This window comes from Candoia aspera, chromosome 2, assembly GCF_035149785.1.
Source record: "Candoia aspera isolate rCanAsp1 chromosome 2, rCanAsp1.hap2, whole genome shotgun sequence".
Classification (NCBI taxonomy): domain Eukaryota; kingdom Metazoa; phylum Chordata; class Lepidosauria; order Squamata; family Boidae; genus Candoia; species Candoia aspera.
In genome coordinates, this window is record NC_086154.1 from 39,636,530 (window position 1) to 39,659,285 (window position 22,756).

The 22,756-nt window shown below is 38.1% G+C and overlaps 1 protein-coding gene across 2 annotated transcripts; it reads left to right on the forward strand.

Moving 5' to 3' along the window:
- Positions 1–87: 87 nt before the first annotated feature.
- THUMPD3 (THUMP domain containing 3) lies at positions 88–21,446 on the forward strand. Of its 2 annotated transcripts, none has more exons than XM_063291625.1 (10): positions 88–243; positions 5,659–5,943; positions 6,784–6,861; positions 8,082–8,579; positions 9,992–10,122; positions 12,545–12,614; positions 14,417–14,532; positions 14,692–14,799; positions 17,437–17,560; positions 19,881–21,446. In XM_063291625.1, the coding sequence occupies exons 2-10, from the start codon at positions 5,686–5,688 to the stop codon at positions 20,010–20,012; spliced, it is 1,515 nt and encodes a 504-aa protein (XP_063147695.1). In that variant the 5' UTR covers positions 88–243; positions 5,659–5,685; the 3' UTR covers positions 20,013–21,446. The 2 variants fall into 2 exon arrangements, with proteins under 2 accessions (XP_063147695.1, XP_063147693.1); XM_063291623.1 differs by lacking the exon at positions 88–243 and adding an exon at positions 254–407.
- The last annotated feature ends 1,310 nt before the right edge of the window (positions 21,447–22,756 follow it).

Consider the following 22,756-nt stretch of genomic DNA (forward strand, 5'->3'; position numbering starts at 1 on the left):
CGCTGTCTCCGCGCAGGGGGCAAGCCAAGTCAACGTCGCGTGGACTCTTTCGTCAGGAAGCGTCCGCGCGCCACCTCTCTCCGTTTCCCGGAAGAGGCTGCGAGTGCTCCGCGTGCCCAGGCGTGACGGGGGAAAGCGTGCCGGGTCGTCGTGAAAGCCGGGGCGCCCCGCGCAGGCCTCGGCTTCTCCCGGCGTGGCCGCGATTCTTTCTCCCCGCTCCGTCGCAGCGCCTCGGGCTCCAGGGTACGCGGGCAGGCAGACCTGACCGGGTGGGGAGGGAGAGCCTTTTCTTTTCCGAAGCCACCCACTTGGCGTCGGTTGGGACTGGGGGGTGGGGTGGGGCGGGGGTGTTCTCTAAATTTGGCTGAAAAACCCAAAGCAGCCCGATTTCTTACCAGCATACCGAGGTACGTGCTCATCACAGTATTCGCCGTCAGGATAAGCAGTTTCCGTAAAGCCCAGAACAGGGATAAGAAATGGTAAATCAAAGAAATAAGGCGATAGCTAGGAAAAGGAATATTACAGATCCACATCTTTGACACTCCGTATCTTCCTGTCCTCGCAAACTGTCCTTATTTCACCTTTTTTTAAATGTGTCTGTATTTTAGGACCTTGCCAGCTCCCTCCAGTCGCGGCTTTCTTGATCTTCCTCTCCAGCCATCCGTTCTTTCTTCATCTGCCAGCTTTGCAGTTTGATCCTCATTTGTTTTCTCTGTATGGCCAACGCACCTCACCTGTGCTTCTTTTGTACAGTCAAGTGTTTTTATTTATATATTTTCTATCCCACCTTTATTATTTTTATAAATAACTCAAGGCGGTGAACATACCACATACTCCTTCCTCCTCCTGTTTTCCCCACAACAACAACCCTGTGAGGTGAGTTGGGCTGAGAGAGAGGGACTGGCCCAAGGTCACCCAGCCAGCTTTCAGGCCTAAGGCAGGACTAGAACTCTCAGTCTCCTGGTTTCTAGCCTGGTGCTTTAACCACTAGACCAAACTGGCTCTCTTTATACTCAGTCCACATTTGTACCCCACTCTTAATCCTAATTTCTTCTTACCACACATAGTTTTTAAGTAATCCATACCCACTGCATCCAGCTTTCATCTTTCTTCTGAGATGCCAGACTCTCATTTTTAAATAACAAAGTGGGCAAACACAACTTTTATATGTAGGTATTTCTTGTTTCTTCCCACAATCATTTATTCCATACAACAGGCTACACGTTACTTTCTGCCCTTTTTTTAAATTCATTAATTTTCAGATCCATACTCCTCATTGTATTATACAGTTTATTTAATATCCACTGGAAATCAGTTGAATTTTCAGCCAACATGGCATCATCTGTGTACAAAAGGACATGCAGATGTGCACAGCTAACACATCTGTAACATCCCCACAATCTTTATGTGTTTATCCATAAGTACATTAAACAACCAAGTGGACATTACGTATCCTTGTCTACTCCTAGCTCAGTGTTGAACCATTTGCTAAACATTCTAGTTTCATGCACACTTTTATTTCCATGATTTACCATTCTTACTGCATTAGTACTAACCTTCAACCCCATATTTGTGCAAAACATTCCATAATTCAAGCCTATTCATTTTATGTGCTTTCTCTAAATCAACAAACATACAATTAACTCATAAGTTTCTCAGTGACTTGCTGAAGAGCAAAAATCTGGTACCACTTTTCTGGCATAAATGCACATTATACTTCCAAAATTCTGCTCATTATTACTTTATCCTTTCAGTCAGAATTCTGCCAAACACATCCAAAGAACACATAATGAACTAATCCCATTGTAATTTTTGCATTTACTTTTGCTACCTTTTCTGTTGTATAGAAGAAAAATAGCATTCTTCCAATTTCCAGGCATGGATGCCGTCTTCACACATGTTAAAAACGTCACTAGGATGCTCTATAAGTAGGCCACATCTGTACCTTAATATATCTCTGTTTACACTGTCAGCTCCTACAATCATTTTTCTTTTTTTCCAATAATTTTATTGAAGATTATATTATACAAATAAAACTAATATAACCTACATATTATAGGAATATATTTTTAAAAATAAAATAATTAAAATTAAAAAGTGCAGGAAAAGGAAAAAGAAAAAAAAAGAGAGGAAAAAAGCCTCCCCTTCATCCCCAGCAAGTATAATCAATATTAACAACTTATCACTATCTCTTAAAATAAAACTGAACACTTCTTCATCCCATACCTCACCCCATTCTCTATAAACCCCTCTTAAACCTCATCTCTCCATATTAATCAGCAAGAGTCCATTAAGCGTTATCAGAAATAACGTAACTACTACACCCAATTTGAATCTTTCCTTTTATATTTATATCTCCATTTCTATTTAAATATATCCCTCCTATTCCTTCAAATAAACAAAATCTTTAAGACATCATCATTCAGTCCCAATCAAAAAACCATTAAACATTACCAGAAATAGCAACCCATTATTTTAACCTTGATCAAATAAACCAATTTTGTATTCTTTATTTCTTTCTCCCAACAATCTTTAAGTTTCTCAAAGAAAGTTCTGACATCTGCTGTCTCATACTCTCATTGTCTCTTCTCTCAAAGTTCTTGACATCTTTATCAAGTCCCCCTTGTAATTCCAATGTGGCAACTCCAGGAAATCCCTTTTGCAAATCCAATATAAAAAAAATTATCCACATCACTCCTCTGATTTATTATTTGTATGTCTTTTTTGATTATTAAATCATCTAGTTTCATTTGTAAATCTATTATTTCCATCATTTTCTTGTAAGCTATCATTTTTAAATCCACCTGCAAGTCAATTTCAATTTTCAGTGGGGCTTGTTCCTCTTCAGTAACACCTTCTGATTCTTCTATAAAGGTAAATAACTTTAAAACTACCTGCACCCATTCATCAAAAATCTCTTTTAAGGTAGTCATCTGGTGCCCTCTAGTGTCATCAGTTATTTTGAAGTATAAACAAAGACATTTTCCCACAAGAAAGGATCCTTTCAATTAGGTTCCTACCTGTCTTAAATCAAGTCCATTTGAGCCCTTAATCCATTTAAAACTTTCTAAACCCAACATTAATCATCCTTTTGCTGTATATTCCAAAAAAATTTTTTGTTACAAATCTTTACACTTGTAATTAAACTTCCTTTTTTTTTTTAAAAGGATTGAAGGAGACTCAACCAGTGATTTCAATAAAACTTGCCAGACTGAAGATTCTCAATCTTTAAAAAACACAAAAGAAAAAGAAAAATTAAATCTGAAATGATTAAGAGATGAGCCTTGGGTGAACTTAAAGTCCATATAGGCAACATTAGCAGCTATAAGCACAATGAAATCTCACAACTCCAAACCTATCACAAGCTGACTGCAAAAATGCAGTTCCTGCAGTTTGCCCTCAAAAAAACAGCTGTGCAGAGTAAATACGGGTAATCTTGCAATCTTCCCTCCAGAGAGATTTCAGCAGCCTGAATCCTGCATTCAAGTGCCGTTTTCAGTTGCAATGTGTCCCTCTATTCTAGAGGAACGTCAGTTTACCATGATAGCTCACCAGAAACTCTGAGGTCCTACAATCATTTTTCAACCTTCTCACAGCATTGTGTTTTCCTTTTAATCATTTTTTCCCTTGGGCATTAATGAATGTTAATGTTTATGCTATTAATGTTAATAGCATTTCTTTAGTTCCACTCTTCAACATATTGCTATCGTTCAAATCTCTAAAAAACTTCTTTTAGCATTCCCCCTCACTTTGGTTTTATCTTCAGTAATTTCATCACTTTCATTTTTAATTCCTCTGCAGAAACTCCTTGTTTAGCCCTCTTCATTCACTTCCAAACAATACCAAAATCACTTTGCATTTTCTCTGCCTCTTTTAATCATAACTGTTCCTTGCTTTCTTTGAGTACATTTTTGCAACCATTTTTATGCACATTATAAAGTAGCTTTCTCTTATCCTTGTATTTTTCTTCACAAGAATAACTTCCTTATATGTAGTTTTTCCTCATCCACAGCCTATATCATTTTATCCTTCCACCAAACCTCCATTTGCATGCTTACAATTATTATAATTCTTTCCTTATGCTCATTTTCCAGTCATTCTGTTGGAAAGTTCATCTGTCTTCTAACCCTTTTTCTGGTATTTTCCCTTCTTGTAGTTCTTTTTTCAATCTTGTTTTTTTCACATCTTTCCTTTCTTTCCATGTATTTTTTTTTCCAAATCTACTCTTGATGGTACCAAATAATGATCTGTCCCACATTCAGAACCTCTCACCACTTTTTCTTTAACCCTCTTAATCCTGCTGATTAAAACATCAATGCTTTTTTATTCATTTCTTTTTTATGTGTATATATAAATATACTTAAACCGTGTATCTTTTCTAAGCAGTTACTCACCAATCACCACTCTCATTTATTACCGCATCTCTGAATTGCCCAATCACTTTTTCTGTATTCTCATCCCATCCACTATTCATGTTACCTAACAGCATCAGCTCCATAAGATCAGTCCATCTTCATTTAGATTTATTAGCACCTTCCCTTTTTATCTTAATTTCACAGACACATATCTATTTTTCATTTGATTTGTTAATTTATGTTCATCATTTATTCTTTTTACATTCCAAGTTGCAGTTTTCTATATGCCAGGTCAAGATATTTATTTTTAATTTTTAATTTTTAAACCATCCAATAGCCAAAGCACTCTGGGTGATTTTTAATAAAACACACTAAAATAAAATCTGAATAAAAATATATACAATAAAATCAAATAAAATACAGGTAGTTCTCGCTTAACAACCACAATTGAGACTGGCAACTCTGTCACTAAGTGATGTGCTCATTAAGCGAGCCATCACATGACTGTGACAGACTTATGGTGTCACTTTTCCCCATGGTCGTTAAGCAAATCACCATGATGATTAAACAAGTCATCACGTGACTGCAACTTGCCAGCTTCTCCATTGATTCTGCTTGTTGGAAGCTGGCTGTGAAGCATGCAAATGGTGATCATGTGACTGTGGGATGCTGTGATAGTTGTAAATGCCCACTGGTTGCAAAGCGCCCCAATCTCAATCATGGGACTGCAGGGACACTGCAATGGTCATAAGTGGAAGGACTGGTCGTAAAGTTACTTTTTCAGCACTGTCATGACTTAGAATGGTCACTAAACAGGGCAGTCATTAAACGAGGACTACCTGTACAAAATAAAAGCACCATATAAACTAGGTAGCAACAAGGCTATTCATAACCTTCAAAACCTAAAACTATGAATTAGGATACAATTAAAAGCCTGACACCAAATAATGCTAATGTGAGCGCCTCTCTGGGGAGGGAATTCCATAAATGGGATGCCACCACAGAAAAAACACTCCCCCTTGTAGAGGTCCACCTCACTTTCTTTGGTAAGGGAACCTGGAGGAGGGCCTCATTAGATGATTTTGTAAGCTCACTGAATTTAGTATAATTGATTTTGAATAAATACCATCAAATTATCTTACATAAAAAGATACTCTGTGTGTTATGAACACATGTTTTTACATGGATAAAAATACAAGAACTTGTATTGGCTTTGGATTTTACTCCTATTCCTGTTTCAAAGACTGTAACAAGCAAATTATTTTAGATGTTTGCTTATTCGTTTATATTTTCTTTATGGAAGGTCTTTAAAAGCTACCAGGCTGCCAGAATGTCTGAAGTTGCAAAGGTTGCTGATGAGTTATCTGAAGCGAATCTCAGTGACACATGTACACCACTAGATGAGAATAAAGAAGGTCTTTCCAGTGCAAGTCCTAAAGATGCTGTGATCACTATTGGAGCTACTATACCAACTGGGTTTGAGCTGACTGCAGCTGATGAAGTACAAGAGAAACTAGGATCAAAGTCTAGAATTAGCAAGGGCCGTGGGAAGATCTACTTTGAAATTCCAGTTATAAGTCTTCCAAAGGTTTGGACATTTTATTGTTTATGCAATTTGCTATTTCTATATTGGTTTGAGGCTGCAATATTCCTTGAGGTTCCCCACATGTACATGTTCCTAATGGCTACAAATTTCAGATTTATAGCTTAACAATCATTCCAGCTCATGGCAAGAAATTCTATAATATTACTTCACTGATTATGCTGGATTATCTCAAATTCACATGCTGGGACTTAGTTCATACACTACATATTGTTTAATCATGGTTTGTTGTAGAAGTTAGAGTTGGATAGTTACAAATCACAGTGAGTGGATTAAGATCATAAACTATAAGCATAAGCAGTCCCCTGCTGGATCAGACCACTGATCCATATAGTCCAGCAGTCTCTCCTCACAGTGGCCAACCAACCGCACAAGGAAGCCCACTAATTTCCCAGCCGATGGCCTTCAGAGGCAGTCACACTGCCGTTAGGGCTAATCAGCATTGATCCCCATGACTTCCATGAATTGATCCAACCATTTTTGAAGCCAGCCAAGCTGGTATTGGCATAGTACAGCACATTATACCAAATTACATAAGGTAATGGATTTATACCTGCTAGTATATTTAATTTATTTGGTAGATTTATATTCTACCTTTTAAATAGAATCCTCAATTTTTAAAAAAAACATAGTACTATGGAATGCAGCAATTTTAGCTTGTACAGTTTTGAAGCTGTGCAAACTAAAACTGTACAGTGTACTCTACATCTGTCATGTTTGAAGATTGGAAGTTCTGAAGCTAAATGTAGGTGCTACCTTGAACCTGTACTGTAAACAAAATAAGAGGTTGGTCCAAAATTAAGAACTGTCTGTAATTTCATCCAGGTTCACCAGTTAAGATCAGTTGACAATTTATTTGTCGTTGTTCAAGAATTCAGAGATTATCAGTTCAAAGAAACTAAGGTAAGTTATTTTTTTCACTCCATATTTCTCAGCAAATTCAATTTTTAAATTACAAAAATAGTTCAATAATTAGTGGGTTATAACCACTAACCACTAGAGCCCACTAAAGCTTGGTAAATTGTAGAAGCTTTAGGGAATGATGAAGTATCAATACTAACCCCAAATAATAGACAAAATAAATACCATTTCAGGAAAAATGGCGGAGTAACCGGTCTTCCCGAGCTCTGAGACAAGGACTGACAATGCGGTGTTCATTGGTGTCTCATGCAGGTCCTTGGAGCCCCAAAATAAATACCACAATTTCTTGATGCATTACAGCCTTATATAATTTGGTATACATAGAAATTGCGATAAGAAATTGTATTTATTTAGTCTATTATTTGGGGGTAGTATTGATACTTTTTAATTCTCCAAAGCTTCTACAATTTACCAAGCTTTATTTCTGTTTCTAGATGTGCAGTCTAATAAATACAGTGCAAGAAGAAATAGGGAAGAGAAAAACAAGCAAACTTAGGCAGCATATCTTCAAACCTGTGTTGATTTTATATACTGAACTTTGACCATAATAAAGGTTTGATTTGATGATATATTGACTTTATAACAGTTTGTAAAAATGAAGACTTGAGGGGCTTTGATCTGAACTGTAGGCTTCTCTTTGAAATATACTCACCATACTTTTTAAGAGAAAAACCAAAGATGCTTAATACATAGTATCAAAACAATATAGAAACAAAAAGCATAAATAGCTAAAAATGGGGAGAATAGAACCATCTAAAAATGGGGGGAATAGAACCACCCAGAGTTCCTCTTTTGGGGGGCGGCGGTGGCAAAATTTGATAAATAAATCTGAAACTAAAATAAAAAAACATAGCCATATAAAAAGCTTTAAAAAGCCCCCAAATGATAGCAGATTCAATCCCATTTAACTCAAATTTTAAAAGTCACTTGAAACTACATAACATGTGACCCTTCCTCAGAGAGGCATTCTGTATTATTTGCACCAAATTAAAAAGACTCTGCTCCTAGTGGGTATTAACTAAGCATTATTTGGAGAACATTCATGAAGCTAGTCCTCTGATCAGCACTGACAGAATGCACAGGTATCAGCAGACCATCCTCTGCTCTCCAAAAATGAATTCATTTTCTGAAATTAGCAAATATGGAAAATGTTTAACTGTATAAAATGAGTTTGTCTCAGAACTTTGATTAAATTGTTATAGGAAGAAGCTCTAAAGGATTTAGAGGGGTTGGTTAAGAAACTCCCTTGGACCAACTCTTTGGAAGTATGGAAGTTAAATACAAGTCTTAAGAAAAGAAAAACTAGACGAAATAAGGGCAACCATCACAGTCATGCAAAGAAGGAGAAGCTAAAGAAAAACAAGGATCAAGAGGGAAATGAAGAATTGCAAAAACCTGTGCAAAATGATTTCAAATCTGCTGAAGTCCAAGACCCAGAAAATACTAACGAAATAGAACCATCCGATGATGATGAACAGTCTGAACCCAAAGAAGAGTTAACATCCAATGGTGAAAACAGAAATGAAGCAGGTGATGGCAGGAAGCATGAAATGGAAGCTGAAACCCTGAAGTTCCGGGTAACTTGCAATAGAGCTGGTGATAACCACAACTTTAAATCAGATGAGGCAGCAAGAGATTTTGGAGGAGCTGTGCAAGACTTCTTTCAGTGGAAAGCAGACATGACCAATTTCGATGTGGAGGTAAAATTCATTCTTTGAAAGTCTTCTCTTGCATCTTCAGTGGGAACAATAGTTTAAAATACAGTAAGATTTAACTCTGTGTCTGAGCAATGGGCTACTTCAGATAGTACTGTAAACTATGATTTATCGTTATGGGAGTGAACTACAGTAAGCTTTCGGCTTGTGGGCTCCCACTTTTCTCTGATGCAACTGAAAAGAGCTTGAAAACTTTGATTTCTAATACAATGCTGCACTATGCTTTATCTGATCCTGATTCACTGGATAATTTGGGTTATTTCAGATAGTCTAACTTCAGACAATGAGGTATGGAGCAGCTATATTTCAAGTAACATATTTAGGAGTAATCACAGTTATTTTGATTTAGATGCAACACAAATGCATTTTAGTTTGTCAGGAAGATAAATGAAAGTTTTCAGTTTCTTCACAGCTATAGCAGGAGAGAATAGATAGGGCTGTATGAATCAGAGGTTTACTGCTTCAGTCCCATCTCAGTAAGTTTTGAATACTGTCTGAAGTTCAGACAACTACGGAAATAAAGGTATTAATTCAAGATTGGACAACCATAGTCCTTGACTTTCTTTTTTCTAGTTCTCAGAGCTCCACTGGCCAAAATAGCAAAAACAAACAGCACAGTGTCCCACCATTAACCCCCCAACTCAACTCTGTTCACATGTGTAATAAACCCACGCAACTTGTGATGCTTAGCCTATCCCTACCCTACTCCTTTTCACAGCTCCTAAAAGAACACAAAATAGTGGGGTCACCACTTGGGTAGCATTTGAGCTTTTTTGCTTTATTCAGACAGCTGGTATTCACCCAGAAGATCCTGATGCATGAATAGTGTACACTACAGTGAGGAAGGACAGGGTTTTTATTCCCCAAATACAACTGTGTTTATGGAGGGTCTAGACCAGGGGCAGGCAAGCTGTTGGCCCCAGGGTCATATACAGCTCCCGGTTTCCTTTTGCTAACCATAGAGGACCTTCTGAATGTGATTGCTGAAAATGGATAGCATAGTTTCCCACCACTGGCATATCATATTTTAAACAAAGAAAACCTGCATGACTTGAAATTAACAACCAGTTCTATCCACACATAAGATGTAGCCCTTTCATTTTTTAGACCTCACCAGTTAGAAAGGGCAATCCTTGAACCCCAGAGGTTTCAGAGGTTACTCATGACTGGCTTAGACCATGAATAGGCAATCTGATACCCCCCAGGTAATTTGTGCTTCAACTTTTATTAGCCTTAGTCAATGTATCTAATAGCAAGGAATTGTGGAAGTTGTAGTCCAAAATTTATGACAGACAAGTTTTTCTACACTCCCTAGGTCCCTCTCTAACATGATATATGCCTGTGAACGAGAAATTTTTAGAAAATCCTATATTAGTACGTCTTATACTTTACTCAAGGTTCTTCTCAATATCCACAATAATGAAGTAATAGTGGGGATTGCATTAACAGAGGAGAGTCTTCATAGAAGAAATATTACACATTTTGGGCCCACAACTCTTCGCTCCACTCTTGCATATGGAATGCTGAGGTATGTGTGAAGATTTATTTGAAATTTGGACCAAAATCATATGACATACTACCCTAAACTGTGCAATATACCGTACATTCTGACCTGGTGTGTATATGTTTTAGTATTCTATACATTATGATATTTAAAACTATTCCACAGGATGTTTTACTGTAGTTTCTTTTGCTTCATTTAAAAAATAAGTTTCATGTGATTTCATTGCATTTTTATGTGAAGAACTACAGCCTATTAGTATCATAGTGCAAAAACAACTACCTCTGATACGCTGAGTCCAGGTATTTTTCTGCCGGTAGTAGTGTTGCCTGAGTGGAACGCTCTTGCCGGTGGGAGCAGGAAGAGATGGGTGATCTCTACTGATTCTCTTCCTCTGGAGCACTTGGAGCACTTTCCCACTGTTCTGGGAAACTCTTTAGAGTGGATCTTTATGGAGGGGAGGACATATGCAGAGGGTGTAGTGGCAACATTGCTTTGTCACTTGGTCCCCAACAGAAATACTTTCCTAAGTTAGAACTTCTATGGGTAGAAGGAGCCCTCCCTTTTATGTAAGGTTGTCTCTGCATGCAAACAGCTGTTTTTCTAGTAGTGGAAAATGCATTTGGGATTTTTTAAAAAATTAGATACATCTCAAAAAATAAGAATAGTCTTGCCATATCAAGCCAAATTCCATCTTAGTCCAGCATTTGTTTCTTAGAGACCAACCAGATGCCTCTGTATTGTTCACAAGCAGGAGGTGAAGACATGCCCTTCTGCCATTGTTCTCCTGCAGGTGGTATCTCTGCCCATGTCCAGAGATAATACTTGACTCTCGAGACTAATAGACCTTGATGGATGTGTTCTCCATAAATTTATTCAGTTCCTTTTAAAGCCATCCAAACCTCAATGTCATTACCAAATCTGGGAATGAATTCCACAGATTAATTATGTGGTGCGAGAACTGCTTTTTATTGCCTTTTCTAAATTTCCCTCCAATCAGCTTCATTAAATGATCCCAGTCATAGTGTTTTGAGAGTGAGAGAACTTCTCCTTGTCCACTTTCTCCATGCCATGCGTGATTTTATATACGTTAATCATGTGCCCCCCCAATACTTTTTTTTACGAGCTAGAGAGTTCCAAATATTATAGCCTTTTCACTGAAGCCTTCAAATCATTTTGGTTGCCCTCTTTTGCACTTTTTAAAGCTCTGTTGTATCCTTTTTCAGATATGACTACCATTGGTATATGGAATTCTAGATATGGATGGGCATACCACATGCACGCTCACACACACATGGGTATTACAAGATCGGCAGTAGCACTTTGATGTCCACTGAGTTGACATCATCACTAAATTATCCACTATTCTTTTCCTGGCTAGCTATAGATAACTCAGATCATGTCAGTATATATATGTGAAATGAGGTTTTGATCCAGTTTGCATTATTTTAAACATTCTTAAATTGAACTGCTAGAGATCCTTCTGGAGTGCTTCATGATAATTTTTAGTTTTTACCAGTCCAGAATATTTTAATGTTTTTCATAGGAATATTCAGTGAGCTGTCCAAAGTTTCAAACCATTATGCATGTGCAGCTATTCAGATGTGAAGTGGAAAAGGCACTTAAGAAGGTGAAAGCACACTGCTATACCTGTTGATGCCTCCTTTAAGAAGCTGCACCTTTTCCTGGGTTCACATGGTAACTGAGTAGCGTAACTGAGTAGCCCTAGAAAATACATGTTTGAGTTATGGACACAGTGCAACAAAATGGTTGCACCCTATCACCATTCCCTTACCAGCTTCTGAGCTCAAAGATATATTTTCCTGATGCTGCACAGTTACCGTGCAAGCACACCTTCCCTCCAGCACCATATCCACTTCAGATCTGAATAACTGCACATAACTAATCATCCACAAACTTGGCCTGTTCACAGCTTAGCCCTGAGAAGATCATTTATGGTCACTGGTCCCAACAGAGTTCCTTAAGGGACTCCATATCTTTCTTCCCTTTATTGGAGAAAAATGTTCATTTATTCCTACTGTTTACTTTCTCTTTTTTAACCAATAGTCCATAAAAGGAAGGTCTTCTTATCCCATGACTGCTAGGTTTGTTGAAGCACCTTTGAAGAAGAACTTTTCCAAAGGCTTTTTGAAAATTCAAGTATATAAATTTGATAGATAAAGTGTTGACAGGGTCATCGCGATTTTCATGCCTATTGACACTCTTAAAAAACCTCTAAAAATGTCCTTGGTGCTATCTACTATTGAGGTGGAGGGGAGGGAGATGAAAACACTAATGATATTAAGCTTGTATTTATTTTAGTCTTTTGCTTTCTGTTTTTGTTTGCTGCTGTTATTTTGCTCTTCGCACAGTCCTTGCTATGGTCAGTGGGTGTTTCTTTTGTGTCTTAATACTATATTCTGCTTCTTTTCATCCTGGTTTTGTTTAGATTGGGTGATCCTCAGCCAGCTGATGTAATAATTGATCCCATGTGTGGGACAGGCGCTATACCAATCGAGGTACTGCTCTTTCCTGCTTCCTTGCCCCCAAGCATGTGGGGTCTTTCTTGTTTCTGAGTAGATGTGTATATCTACTGGCAACTTCAGCTTCCAGCTTTGAAGCTGAGATTAGTATGCCATATTAGTCTTATCAGGATGCAGAGATGCTCTGGCATGGCATTGTTAATTGTTACGAAATATGGCCTGTTATAAGAAGGGGTTATATAGCCATTTTAAACATGTTTACCTGGAAGTCAGAGATCAGTTATTCCTTGCTGATGTGGGGGGGTAGTCTGCACATCTTAGATTTTGTCTGGGCTTTTTATATATAATGTAAATCACTACTGCTATTAGGTACGTATTTCTTTCGTGTCTTTTTAGAATCTTTACAGCATCCTGATTCTTGGAGGTGTTGAGTCTAGGGCTTGCCTAAACTCTTCAGTGACTGCAGTGCTGTGTGTTGTACTCTAATAGCACGTTGTAGCTGAATTTGAAAAAGGAATTGTCTTTGTACTGCCTGACTGAAGAGGGTAGCAAATAAATGATAGAAGACCAAAAGAGCAGGTTGGTTTCTACTCTAGGCTGAGCTCAGATCTGATTACACTACAGGTACTCCTTGATTATGACCATTCGTTCAGCGACTGTTTGAAGTTGCAGCAGTGCTGAACAAATGGTAGTGACGCCCCGTCCCCAAAGTTACAGCCGTTGCAGCACCCCCATGGTCATGTGATCAAAATTTGAGTGCTTGGCAACCCACCCTCAATTATAACCACAGGGGCGCTTCAACTCCCCCCACCTGCCTATCTCTCCCCATCTCTGCCCTTTTGGCCACCCTGTACTCCGCTGGCCCAGCCAGCCTGCTGCCCCTGCCGCCCTGCACTCACTGGCCTTGCTGCCCCTGCAAGGGTTCTGAGGCTTCTAAAACCTTGCAAGAAGGCCACAAGCAATTGGACAAGGGGCGGGCACAGCCTTGGAAAGAAGGCCTGTCACAACCAGCAGCTGCCTCACGAAAAGCCAGGCAGGGTGCACCTCAGCAGCAGCGGCAGGAAGGAGATGGCAAAGTGAAAGCAGGGTGACAAGGCCAGCAGGCTGGCAGGGCCAGTGGAGTGCAGGGTGGCAAGGCTGCAGAGGCAGCAGAGTGTAAGGTGGCCAAAAGAGAAGAGATTGGGGGGAGACAGGTGGGTGAGGGGAGTTGAAGAGGAGGCAGTCCCTTGCCTTACCTCGGGGCTCAGGGCTGGGATGGACCAAGCCAGGAGTGGCTTGGATCGGGGTGGGTCCTCAGCTAACGACTGGTGGGATTCGGTTAACGATGGCAATCAGAACTGCTGGGGTTGCCATCACTAAGCGATGTGGTCGTGTGACATGCTTTACAGCTGCATCATTTAGCAACAGAAATTCCAGTCCCAATTGCCGTTGTAACTCGAGGACTACCTAAGGCCAGGGACATAGGGAAGAAATTCTTAATCTTGATCTCATATACTTAAGCAACCTAACCAGTTAGATTTATACTAAATATACGCTACTTAGTTATGGGCAGGCTCTTATGTACACAGCAAAGAAATGCTTCTGGCAATTTAGAGTCAGGCAGGTCAGCAGGCTGCTCTACCATTTATTAGAAACCCAGCCTCCCAACAGTACAAATGGATTGTTGCAAGCAAATCCCTTCTCTTCCAGGCCATCTCTAAAGTGAGTGCTGTGGACAGTGGTGAACTAAGCATCACTCTCTGTTTTCCTTATGAAAACATATAATATAAATTGTTTTTCAGAAATAGGTTTCGGATGCATTGCTACATTGCCAAGTTCACTTTGTTTCTTGTTAACAGGGGGTTACTGTATGGTCAAATTGTTATCATATTGCCGGGGATAACCATTCACAAGCTGTGAAGAAAACGGCAAATAATATCTCCTCTTTACTGAAGCAAACTCAAAGTGAAGAAAGGTAAGAATTAAGAACAAAGTAGTATAATCTCATATTTATTTTTTAAACATCCAAATAATAGAAAATATTTAGCAATTCATAATCATGGATATGCAGATCTGAGCAATTCTTTCTCCTTGAAATAACTTACTGCTGATGGGAATTTTTAATTTATAACAGCACTTCTATAGGAAAGCCCATAGATACCATCCAATGGGATAGCTGCAATCTCCCCCTGAGGACCAGCTCTGTGGATGTCATTGTAACAGATCTACCATTTGGAAAAAGGTAAAGATCCATTAAATCTGTTTGGATGATTCTGTTCCTTCAGGTGGGAGGGAATTACTGATCATGGAATTACTATCCAAATTCAAAATGTTGCATGTTTCTTTAGTTTCCTCCTCTACCCTGTTGATCATTAAGAAATAGAGGGGTCTTGACCTTTATTGTCAGATGCAAAAATTGCCATTGGGACAAAAAAGTTACTGTCCCACGGTATGGAATTGTATATTGAAATACTTCCGAATGTCACCAGCTAATTAGTAATACAGTGTTTGATTATGCAAAGTAAGCATAATTTAGAGAAATTATTCTGTTTATGTATTTTCTATCACGTTTTCTTTTGAAGTAAGCAGTGACCATTATTATTATATACACAATGTGAAATCACAGCTGCTGGTTCTTTAGCTGGTGTTGACCTTTATTCGCTTCGAGTTCTTCCAAGAACCTAGGATGTCGTAATGTATCAGCGTAGTATATGTGCGGATCCAAGCAGTGTGGCCTTTTGTAATTGACATTTGGAAATTTTGTCAATGCCAAGATTTTCTAAGTGTTGTCCAAGGCTTTTTGGTGTGGCACTCAGTGTGCCAATAACCACTGGGACCACCACTGCCGGTTTATGCCATAATCTTTCAACTTCAGTTTTCAGATCATGATACTTTGTGATCTTCTCCAATTCTTTGTCTTCTACTATCCCCTGGTATTGCCACATCAGTTATCCACACTTGCTTCTTTTCAACCACAGTTAAATCTGGTGTGTTATGCACCAAGACTTTTATCAGTTTGTATTTGGAAATCCCACAATATTTAACCTCCTCATTTTTTACTATTTTTCAATTATATGTTCCCATCAATTTTTCATTACTGGCAAATGATAATTTTACAGATGTTCTAGTGAATCATTTTGGTGACTGTGTTATGTCGTTTATAGTCAGTTTGTGTAATTTTCTTGCATGAGCTGAGTATATGATCTCCTGTTTCCTCTGCTTCTTTGCACAATCTGCACTTTGAAGCATTTGATGATTTTTCAATTCTGGTTTTGATTGCATTAATTTGAATAGCTTGTCTTGAGCAGTCAAAATCAAGCCTTCAGTTTCTTTTTTAAATGTTCCAGTTGTAAGCCATTGCCAGGTTTTATCTTCATCCACTTTCCCCTCAATCTTATGTAGAAATTGACCATGTAATGCTTTTCCTTGCCAGCATTCTGTATGTGTTTTTATTACATTATTTCAATATTTCCTTTTTATTTCCTGTTCATTCAGTGAGTTCCAGTTTTTAACTTGTATCAGTGTTTGTTCATGGCTGTCTTTTACATAATCAGCCAATGTGTGCTTTTTTTCTTTGACAGTGTGTTTGACTTGAAGTAAATGTCTGCCTCCATTACTGCGGGGCAGGTACAGTCTATCAATATCACTATGGGGATGTAAAGCATAGTGAATAGTCATGAGTTTTCTTGTTTTTCAATCCAAACTGTCCAGTTCAGCTTGTGTCCAGTTAATAATTCCAGCAGTGTATCTTATAACAGGTGTGGCCCAGGTATTGATGGCTTTGATGATTTCCACCATTCAGTTTTGTCTTTAGCAATTTTCTCACTTTTTGGATGTATTGTTTACTAATCACATTTTTAACTTGTCCACGCTTGACGTTACCCAACTGTAAAATGCCCAGATGCTTGTAGGCTTCATCCTGATAGCTCCTGATGGTTTGGCCATTTGGCATTTCAATTCCATTACTGTTCTTGATTTTACCCTGATTTATTGCTAGTGTAGCACATTTCTGTAGGCCAAACTCCATTGCTATATCTGTGCTAAAAATTCTTGCAGATTTTGATTTCTGATTTTCCATAAAGCTTATCTATATGAAGCAAATGTAAGATTCTATTAGCATTTAACAATAATAATAAAACTTGTATAAGAAATAGTAAGTGAAAGAAATTATTAACAATATCGAATCACACCTTTTTTCATCTTCCTCTTCCACCCATTCAGTTTGGTCTAGTGGTTAAGGCTCCAGGCTAGAAACCAGGAGTCTGTGAGTTCTAGTCCTGCCTTAGGCATGAAAGCCGGCTGGGTGACCTTGGGCCAGTCACTCCCTCTCAGCCCAACTTGGTGCAACGTAGACTAGCCTCCTCGTGGTGCACCCCAGGCAACGTGACTTGTCACGGCTAAATAGTCTACACATCTGGCTGCTGGACCTCACAAGGATTTCCCAGCAAGAAGAAGCAGCATGAACACCAAACTGCTATGCCATATGATTTAAAAAAAAAAAAAAATCAGTCTTCCTTCGTATATTTGTTTTGTAATAAATGATCAAACGACAGATAGTCCTCACTTAATGTACACTCGTTCAGCCACTATTCAGAGTTACAATGACGTTGAACGAGAAGTATTTAGGACAGATCCTCGTGGTTGCAGCTGTCGCAGCATCCCCACTGTCATGTGATCATGATTCGGTTATTTGGTGATTAGCTCACAATTACAACACAATGTACAACTTACTGGCTTCTTCTAGTTTCTCATTCTAATTTAAATTGTTATAACATTTGTGAAATACCATTGCTGGACAAGCACTAATATGGAGGTGAAATCAAGGATGTGAACGCTTCTAAAGATACTCATTTTCTACTGATAATCAATTTCACTGTAGGATGGGGTCCAAGAAAAAGAATTGGGATCTCTACCCCTCTAGCCTTATGGAGATGGCCCGAATTTGTAGACCAAGGACTGGGAGAGCTGTGCTGCTGACTGAAGATAGGAAATGCTTTGCCAAGGTAGGCATGGATGGCTAGCCTGTGGTGGCAGTATGTGAATTCATTCATTCATTCATTCAATTTTTATCCCACCAAAATCTTACAACACTCAGCAGTTACACTGTCACAATAAAAGCAACAACAGAATTAATACAACATACAATCCAAAACAAAAAACAAAGTGAGAGAGAAAAATAATAAGAACAGGCAGAGATGATGTTACTGAAAGCTCTTTGAAAAAGCTCTGTTTTTAATCATTTCCTAAGAGCTACCAGGCAGGAGGCCAGTCTGATCTCAGCAGGGAGCCCATTCCTTAGCATGAGCACTGCTACAGAGAAACCGCCCCTTCTAGCTTTGGATCCCCTGACATCCCAGAAATGCGAGAGAGTAAGGAGACTCTTCCTACATAATCTAACAGGCTGTACCAAATCTGATCGGAGGAGGCAGTCCTGTGGGTACCCAGGTGTCATAAAGGGCTTTAAGGTTAACACCAGCACTTTACCTGGAACTGAGATAGTAACCAATGCAGGGCCCACAATAAAGGCTAATAAGCTCCCAGCATCAGGAGCCAGTTCTTAACCTAGATGCAGATGACTGCTGCTTTCTGATTAAGAGAGGAAACAATCCACAGCTTTATCTTGGTGGAATTTTGAAATCATTGATTACTTCCAGCATTCATGTCTATTATACAACAGTCCCATGTCATAAGACAATGACAAAAACACAATAAACAGGGTTGAATACAGAAAAACAGGGCCCTGAGAGTTACCAAATATTCTTAATTTTCAGTATTGCCCTGAATAGATACAAAGCCACTACAGCCTCATCCACATCTCACAGTATTTTTTTGACAAATACCTCTGAAAAGTCTACAATCTAAGTTTCCTCCTGAAATCTTCATACTGTCCTATAGGCCTTACAATTTCTCTCCACCACCACCAGCCTTCCTAAACTGTTAGATTGATACCAGTGTGCCCATCAAACAAGCTTTCCTCATAGCCATTCTAGTGAGGAGGGTATCATAATATAATACTGTATCAGCAAGATCCTCTGCATCTTCTACAAAGACACTATAGCCCTAAGAACCTAGGGCACATTCTGAGATCCCACACTGTTTACAAATGTTAAAATACCATAAAAGCCAGTAAAACATCATACATAAAAACACTCATGGACAGAATATATGCTAGGAAATCCTAATGAACTGGCAGTCCACCATCTCTTTTAAGCTTCAGAACCCTGCCTGAACAGAACAGTTTCTGCTGGTTTGTGAAAAACTGGAAGTGGAAGGATGAAGTGCGCCTTTGGGAACCACCCAGAGTCTTTGTGGAGTCAGGCAGTCTTAATAAATCCAATAAATAAATCATAAAAGTATTCCAGAATGTCAGGGACGCATAGAAAAAAGTCTACATGAGGATTTGGAACTCTCAGCATTGCCTCCCTGACCACACAGCATGGGCAGAATTCCTCAGGATGAAATGTTTCCTAAGTATTCCAGGCTAAAACCAGCAGTCTGAATTGGACCCAGAAGCCTATCTGTACCCAGTGCAGCGTCTGCAGATTCACTGTTACGCTGCAGTAGTGACTCTCTCCCCACTAGATCTGCTACAGCATTCTGTACCAACTGTAACTTCCAAGTCATCTTCAAAAGCAGTAATCTTTGGTTTTTATCCATCCCACATTCATGAGAACAAGCCCAATTCTACACTGGTAAGCTAGATAAGAGGTCACATTTACCTTGCCCAGGATAAATTGCAGCTTGCACATGAGGCACTGTAAGTTAGATAAAATCTTTCAAGGGGAACTTTAAAGACAGCTCCAAGTACAGTATATTTCCCCTTCTTCTTCCCATTTAATACTATCCTCAGTATGCATTAGCAAAGTTAAGATACCTGCCTGTAATAACTGTAAATCTTGTATTACTAGCTTGGCCAAAAAAAGAGAGTAGTGGTGGGCTCTATAGATGGGAAGAACAACACAATTTTAAAAATGTAGGTTACCCACTAATGAATGTCTTTGCATACCAACGAAAAGGCATCTTCACAATGAATGCTAATATTCCATTCTTTCTCCATTCCCCCATCCTTTTTTCCTTAATTATAATCTGTATAGTTCTGGATTGTGAAAACATACCTCAGAATTAAAGATGGAAGGCTGTTTGTAACAGAAACAGAAGCAGGCTTTATAACTGCATTCCTGTTATATATATCTATTTGGTGACTGAAAATAATGGAAATTTCAGCTCAGGGTTGCAATAAGGCTTTAGCTTTAGGCATTTATTTACCAAATGAAGTTGATTTGCTAATCTTCATGAAAAATTTTGAATTCTTTTGTATTTCAGGCATTGTCAAAAATGGGACACCTGTGGCAAAAGTCTCACACAATCTGGGTTAATGTTGGAGGCCTCTGTGCTGCTGTATATCTCCTGAAACGCACTTCAGAAATAATTGAGCAGACAAGATCATATTGGTAACGTTTTAGGCATATCTAGCATAATCTGATAGCTTAACTTGAGATTCCAAATTGGTCAATATTAGAATTAAATGGGTTCAGCAAAATGAACTACTGAGTAAACTTACTGTGTCAAACCCAACTTGAAACTCTTGAAGGCACTCTCAGGGCTTAAGCAGGAAAATGTAGTAAATTGATCAAGCTTGCAGTTCTTCTATAAGCCTGAAAATGACAGTTACTGTGTCAACTTAAATGCATTATATTCATAAGGCAAGTTACCCAAATTCGTAAAAAAGCTAATAGGAGCTTCAGAAGAGCTCCTTTCAAATACTATAGTGTTCGAGGATTATTTCCTTTAGTATTGTTCAGTTTAGAGTATCTTTAGGTAAGAGGGTGTACAATATTTTGTCACTAGAGAATGACCTCCATTTTATTTTGTTTGGCATGCCAAAACAGGGGCAATAAAATTAGTAGAGTTTTACAAACATAAATAATTGGGCTCTGAATTACAGTCTGATCTCACTTGTGATGTTTCCTTATCAGCTGTCTCAATGTAAGTGCTAAATCCTTTGTTTACAGTCATATGCCATATGATACTTCTAGCTACAGCTGAGAACGTGTTCTTTAAGCCTTCATATTTTCCATTCTCATTGTTCTAATTCAGATTTAAAAGTAAAAAATGCAGTAGTAATCTTCACATGTACTATTGTTGATTTGAACCTGCAGGATACATGAGAATATTTATAATACAGTTAATTTTAACCTGAAAATAACAGCTGAAGAATGTGCTCAATAGTTGAATAACCGTAACCTGTAATGATTCTTGAACATGGTCCAAATTAATGAGATTTATGCAAGATCATAGCTATGCTTAAATACCATAAATGGATTGTGTCCACTATTTATATGTGTATTAGAGCTCATCTGTCAAATCTGAAGCTTTTTTCAGCAATGTGAAATGAGTGGTCATAAAAACTATTTTAAACTATGTACATTGGATGCAGTTCAAAAGGTAGAGATTGAAACTCATTTGTATTTGAAAAATGGCCTTTGTCTTTTGAAATGAACAGGGGAACTCACAACTGTGTGACGTCCCATTGGTTATCATGCAGCCCTGAAATGTTATTGCAGCCCTCTATTAGAACTATGTGTTCAAGAATTGGATATAGCTGAGAATTTTTGAAATTGTAGACCAAACATACTTCCATGGCATGAGGTTAAAGAAAACTGGGCTGCTGACTGATCCTCTGTGAGAAATAAAGCCACAGTATTAGTACAGTAGAAAGATCAGTCTATTCTTTAAACATATCTGCAGTCCCAACTCCCATCATCTGCTTGTTATTCCATGCTCCTGCAGGGCTTTCTCTGGTTCTCATATTAGTTGTTGCTGTTCACTGAATTCTAACATTATAATTTTTACTTGTACATAATAAAGTTTTTACCAGGATTATCTGTCCTTTTTTTTTCCTGGTGTTTATTTTCATACATATAAAATGATATTGGCAGTTTCTTGTAAAGCAAGTTATTTAGGCATACTTGTTACTTCTTTAACATTGTAATTCAGAGGAAAATCAGAAGCCTGTTATTCATATTTACAATTATCTTAATTCTTTTTATGCAAGTTTATAACTAAGAGTTTAAGGCCTTTGTATTCATTCTCTTAAATATGATACAGTAATTTAAGTTTTCTATTGTTGGGAGAGAACTTTCTGAAACCCTTACTTTCCAGTTTAAAATAAGTATTTTTTAAAAAAAATACTAATGACAATTTCACAGTTGTGGTTTGATTCACTGAAATTAATTTAAGGACTACAACTGTTGAGGGTCTCTGGGGACAAGTTTATTTTTATTAGCTTGATTAATGTTATTACCTGCATTTTTTTTTTTACTGAATAATGCATCTGGTATTCCAATGAAGCATTTTTGAGAAAATCGGACATAGGATCAGTTTTGATTGTTATTCTGCCCATTATCAAATGATCAACCTTTTAAAACTGAAGAACTTACCTTTTTGGAATGTAACCAAAATTGTAACTACATATTAAATGTTTTGCAACATACTGTACATATAATTAGTCTAATTCTCTTAATTAAACATCAATTTTGTAAGTGAAGAATTTTGAAACCAGATGTGATTGGGCACTTTTTATTTAGTGATATCTCAACTGCCCAATACCTGTAACTTTAAACCTAGTCCTTTGACCTGATTTATTAAGGGAATTTTTTGCTTTTGTTATTTGAAAACTATAAAGAGATCTGGCAGTTCCTATAGAAAACACAGTTAGTATAAATTTTGTACCATCTCCTTTCTTCTAAAGAGACTAAAAGATTTATTTGTTTGTTTATATCCTGCCTTAATTTTTTTTTGATAAATAACTCAAAGTGGCAAACATACCTAATACTCCTTCCTCCTCCTATTTTCCCCACAACAACAACCCTGTGAGGTGGGTTGGACTTAGAGAGAGTGACTGGCCCAAGGTCACCCAGCCCAGTTTTATGCTAGTACGAAACTGCTTTGTGTCTTTCAAGCAGTGTTGTAGCACCGATTTATTAGAGGCGGATAGCAAAGAAAATACATTTGGGATCTAAAATTAACTTTACACGTTTGGGCTGATCCCTAAAGAGCTAATATGTACTAATAGCTTGAGTCTTACTGAATGTTTAGATATTTATGAGATTTATATCCCTTTTCTTCTGCCCCCTAGACAACAACCTTATGAGGTAGGCTGGGCTAGCAGTCTCTGGCATCTGAAACTACTCCATTGT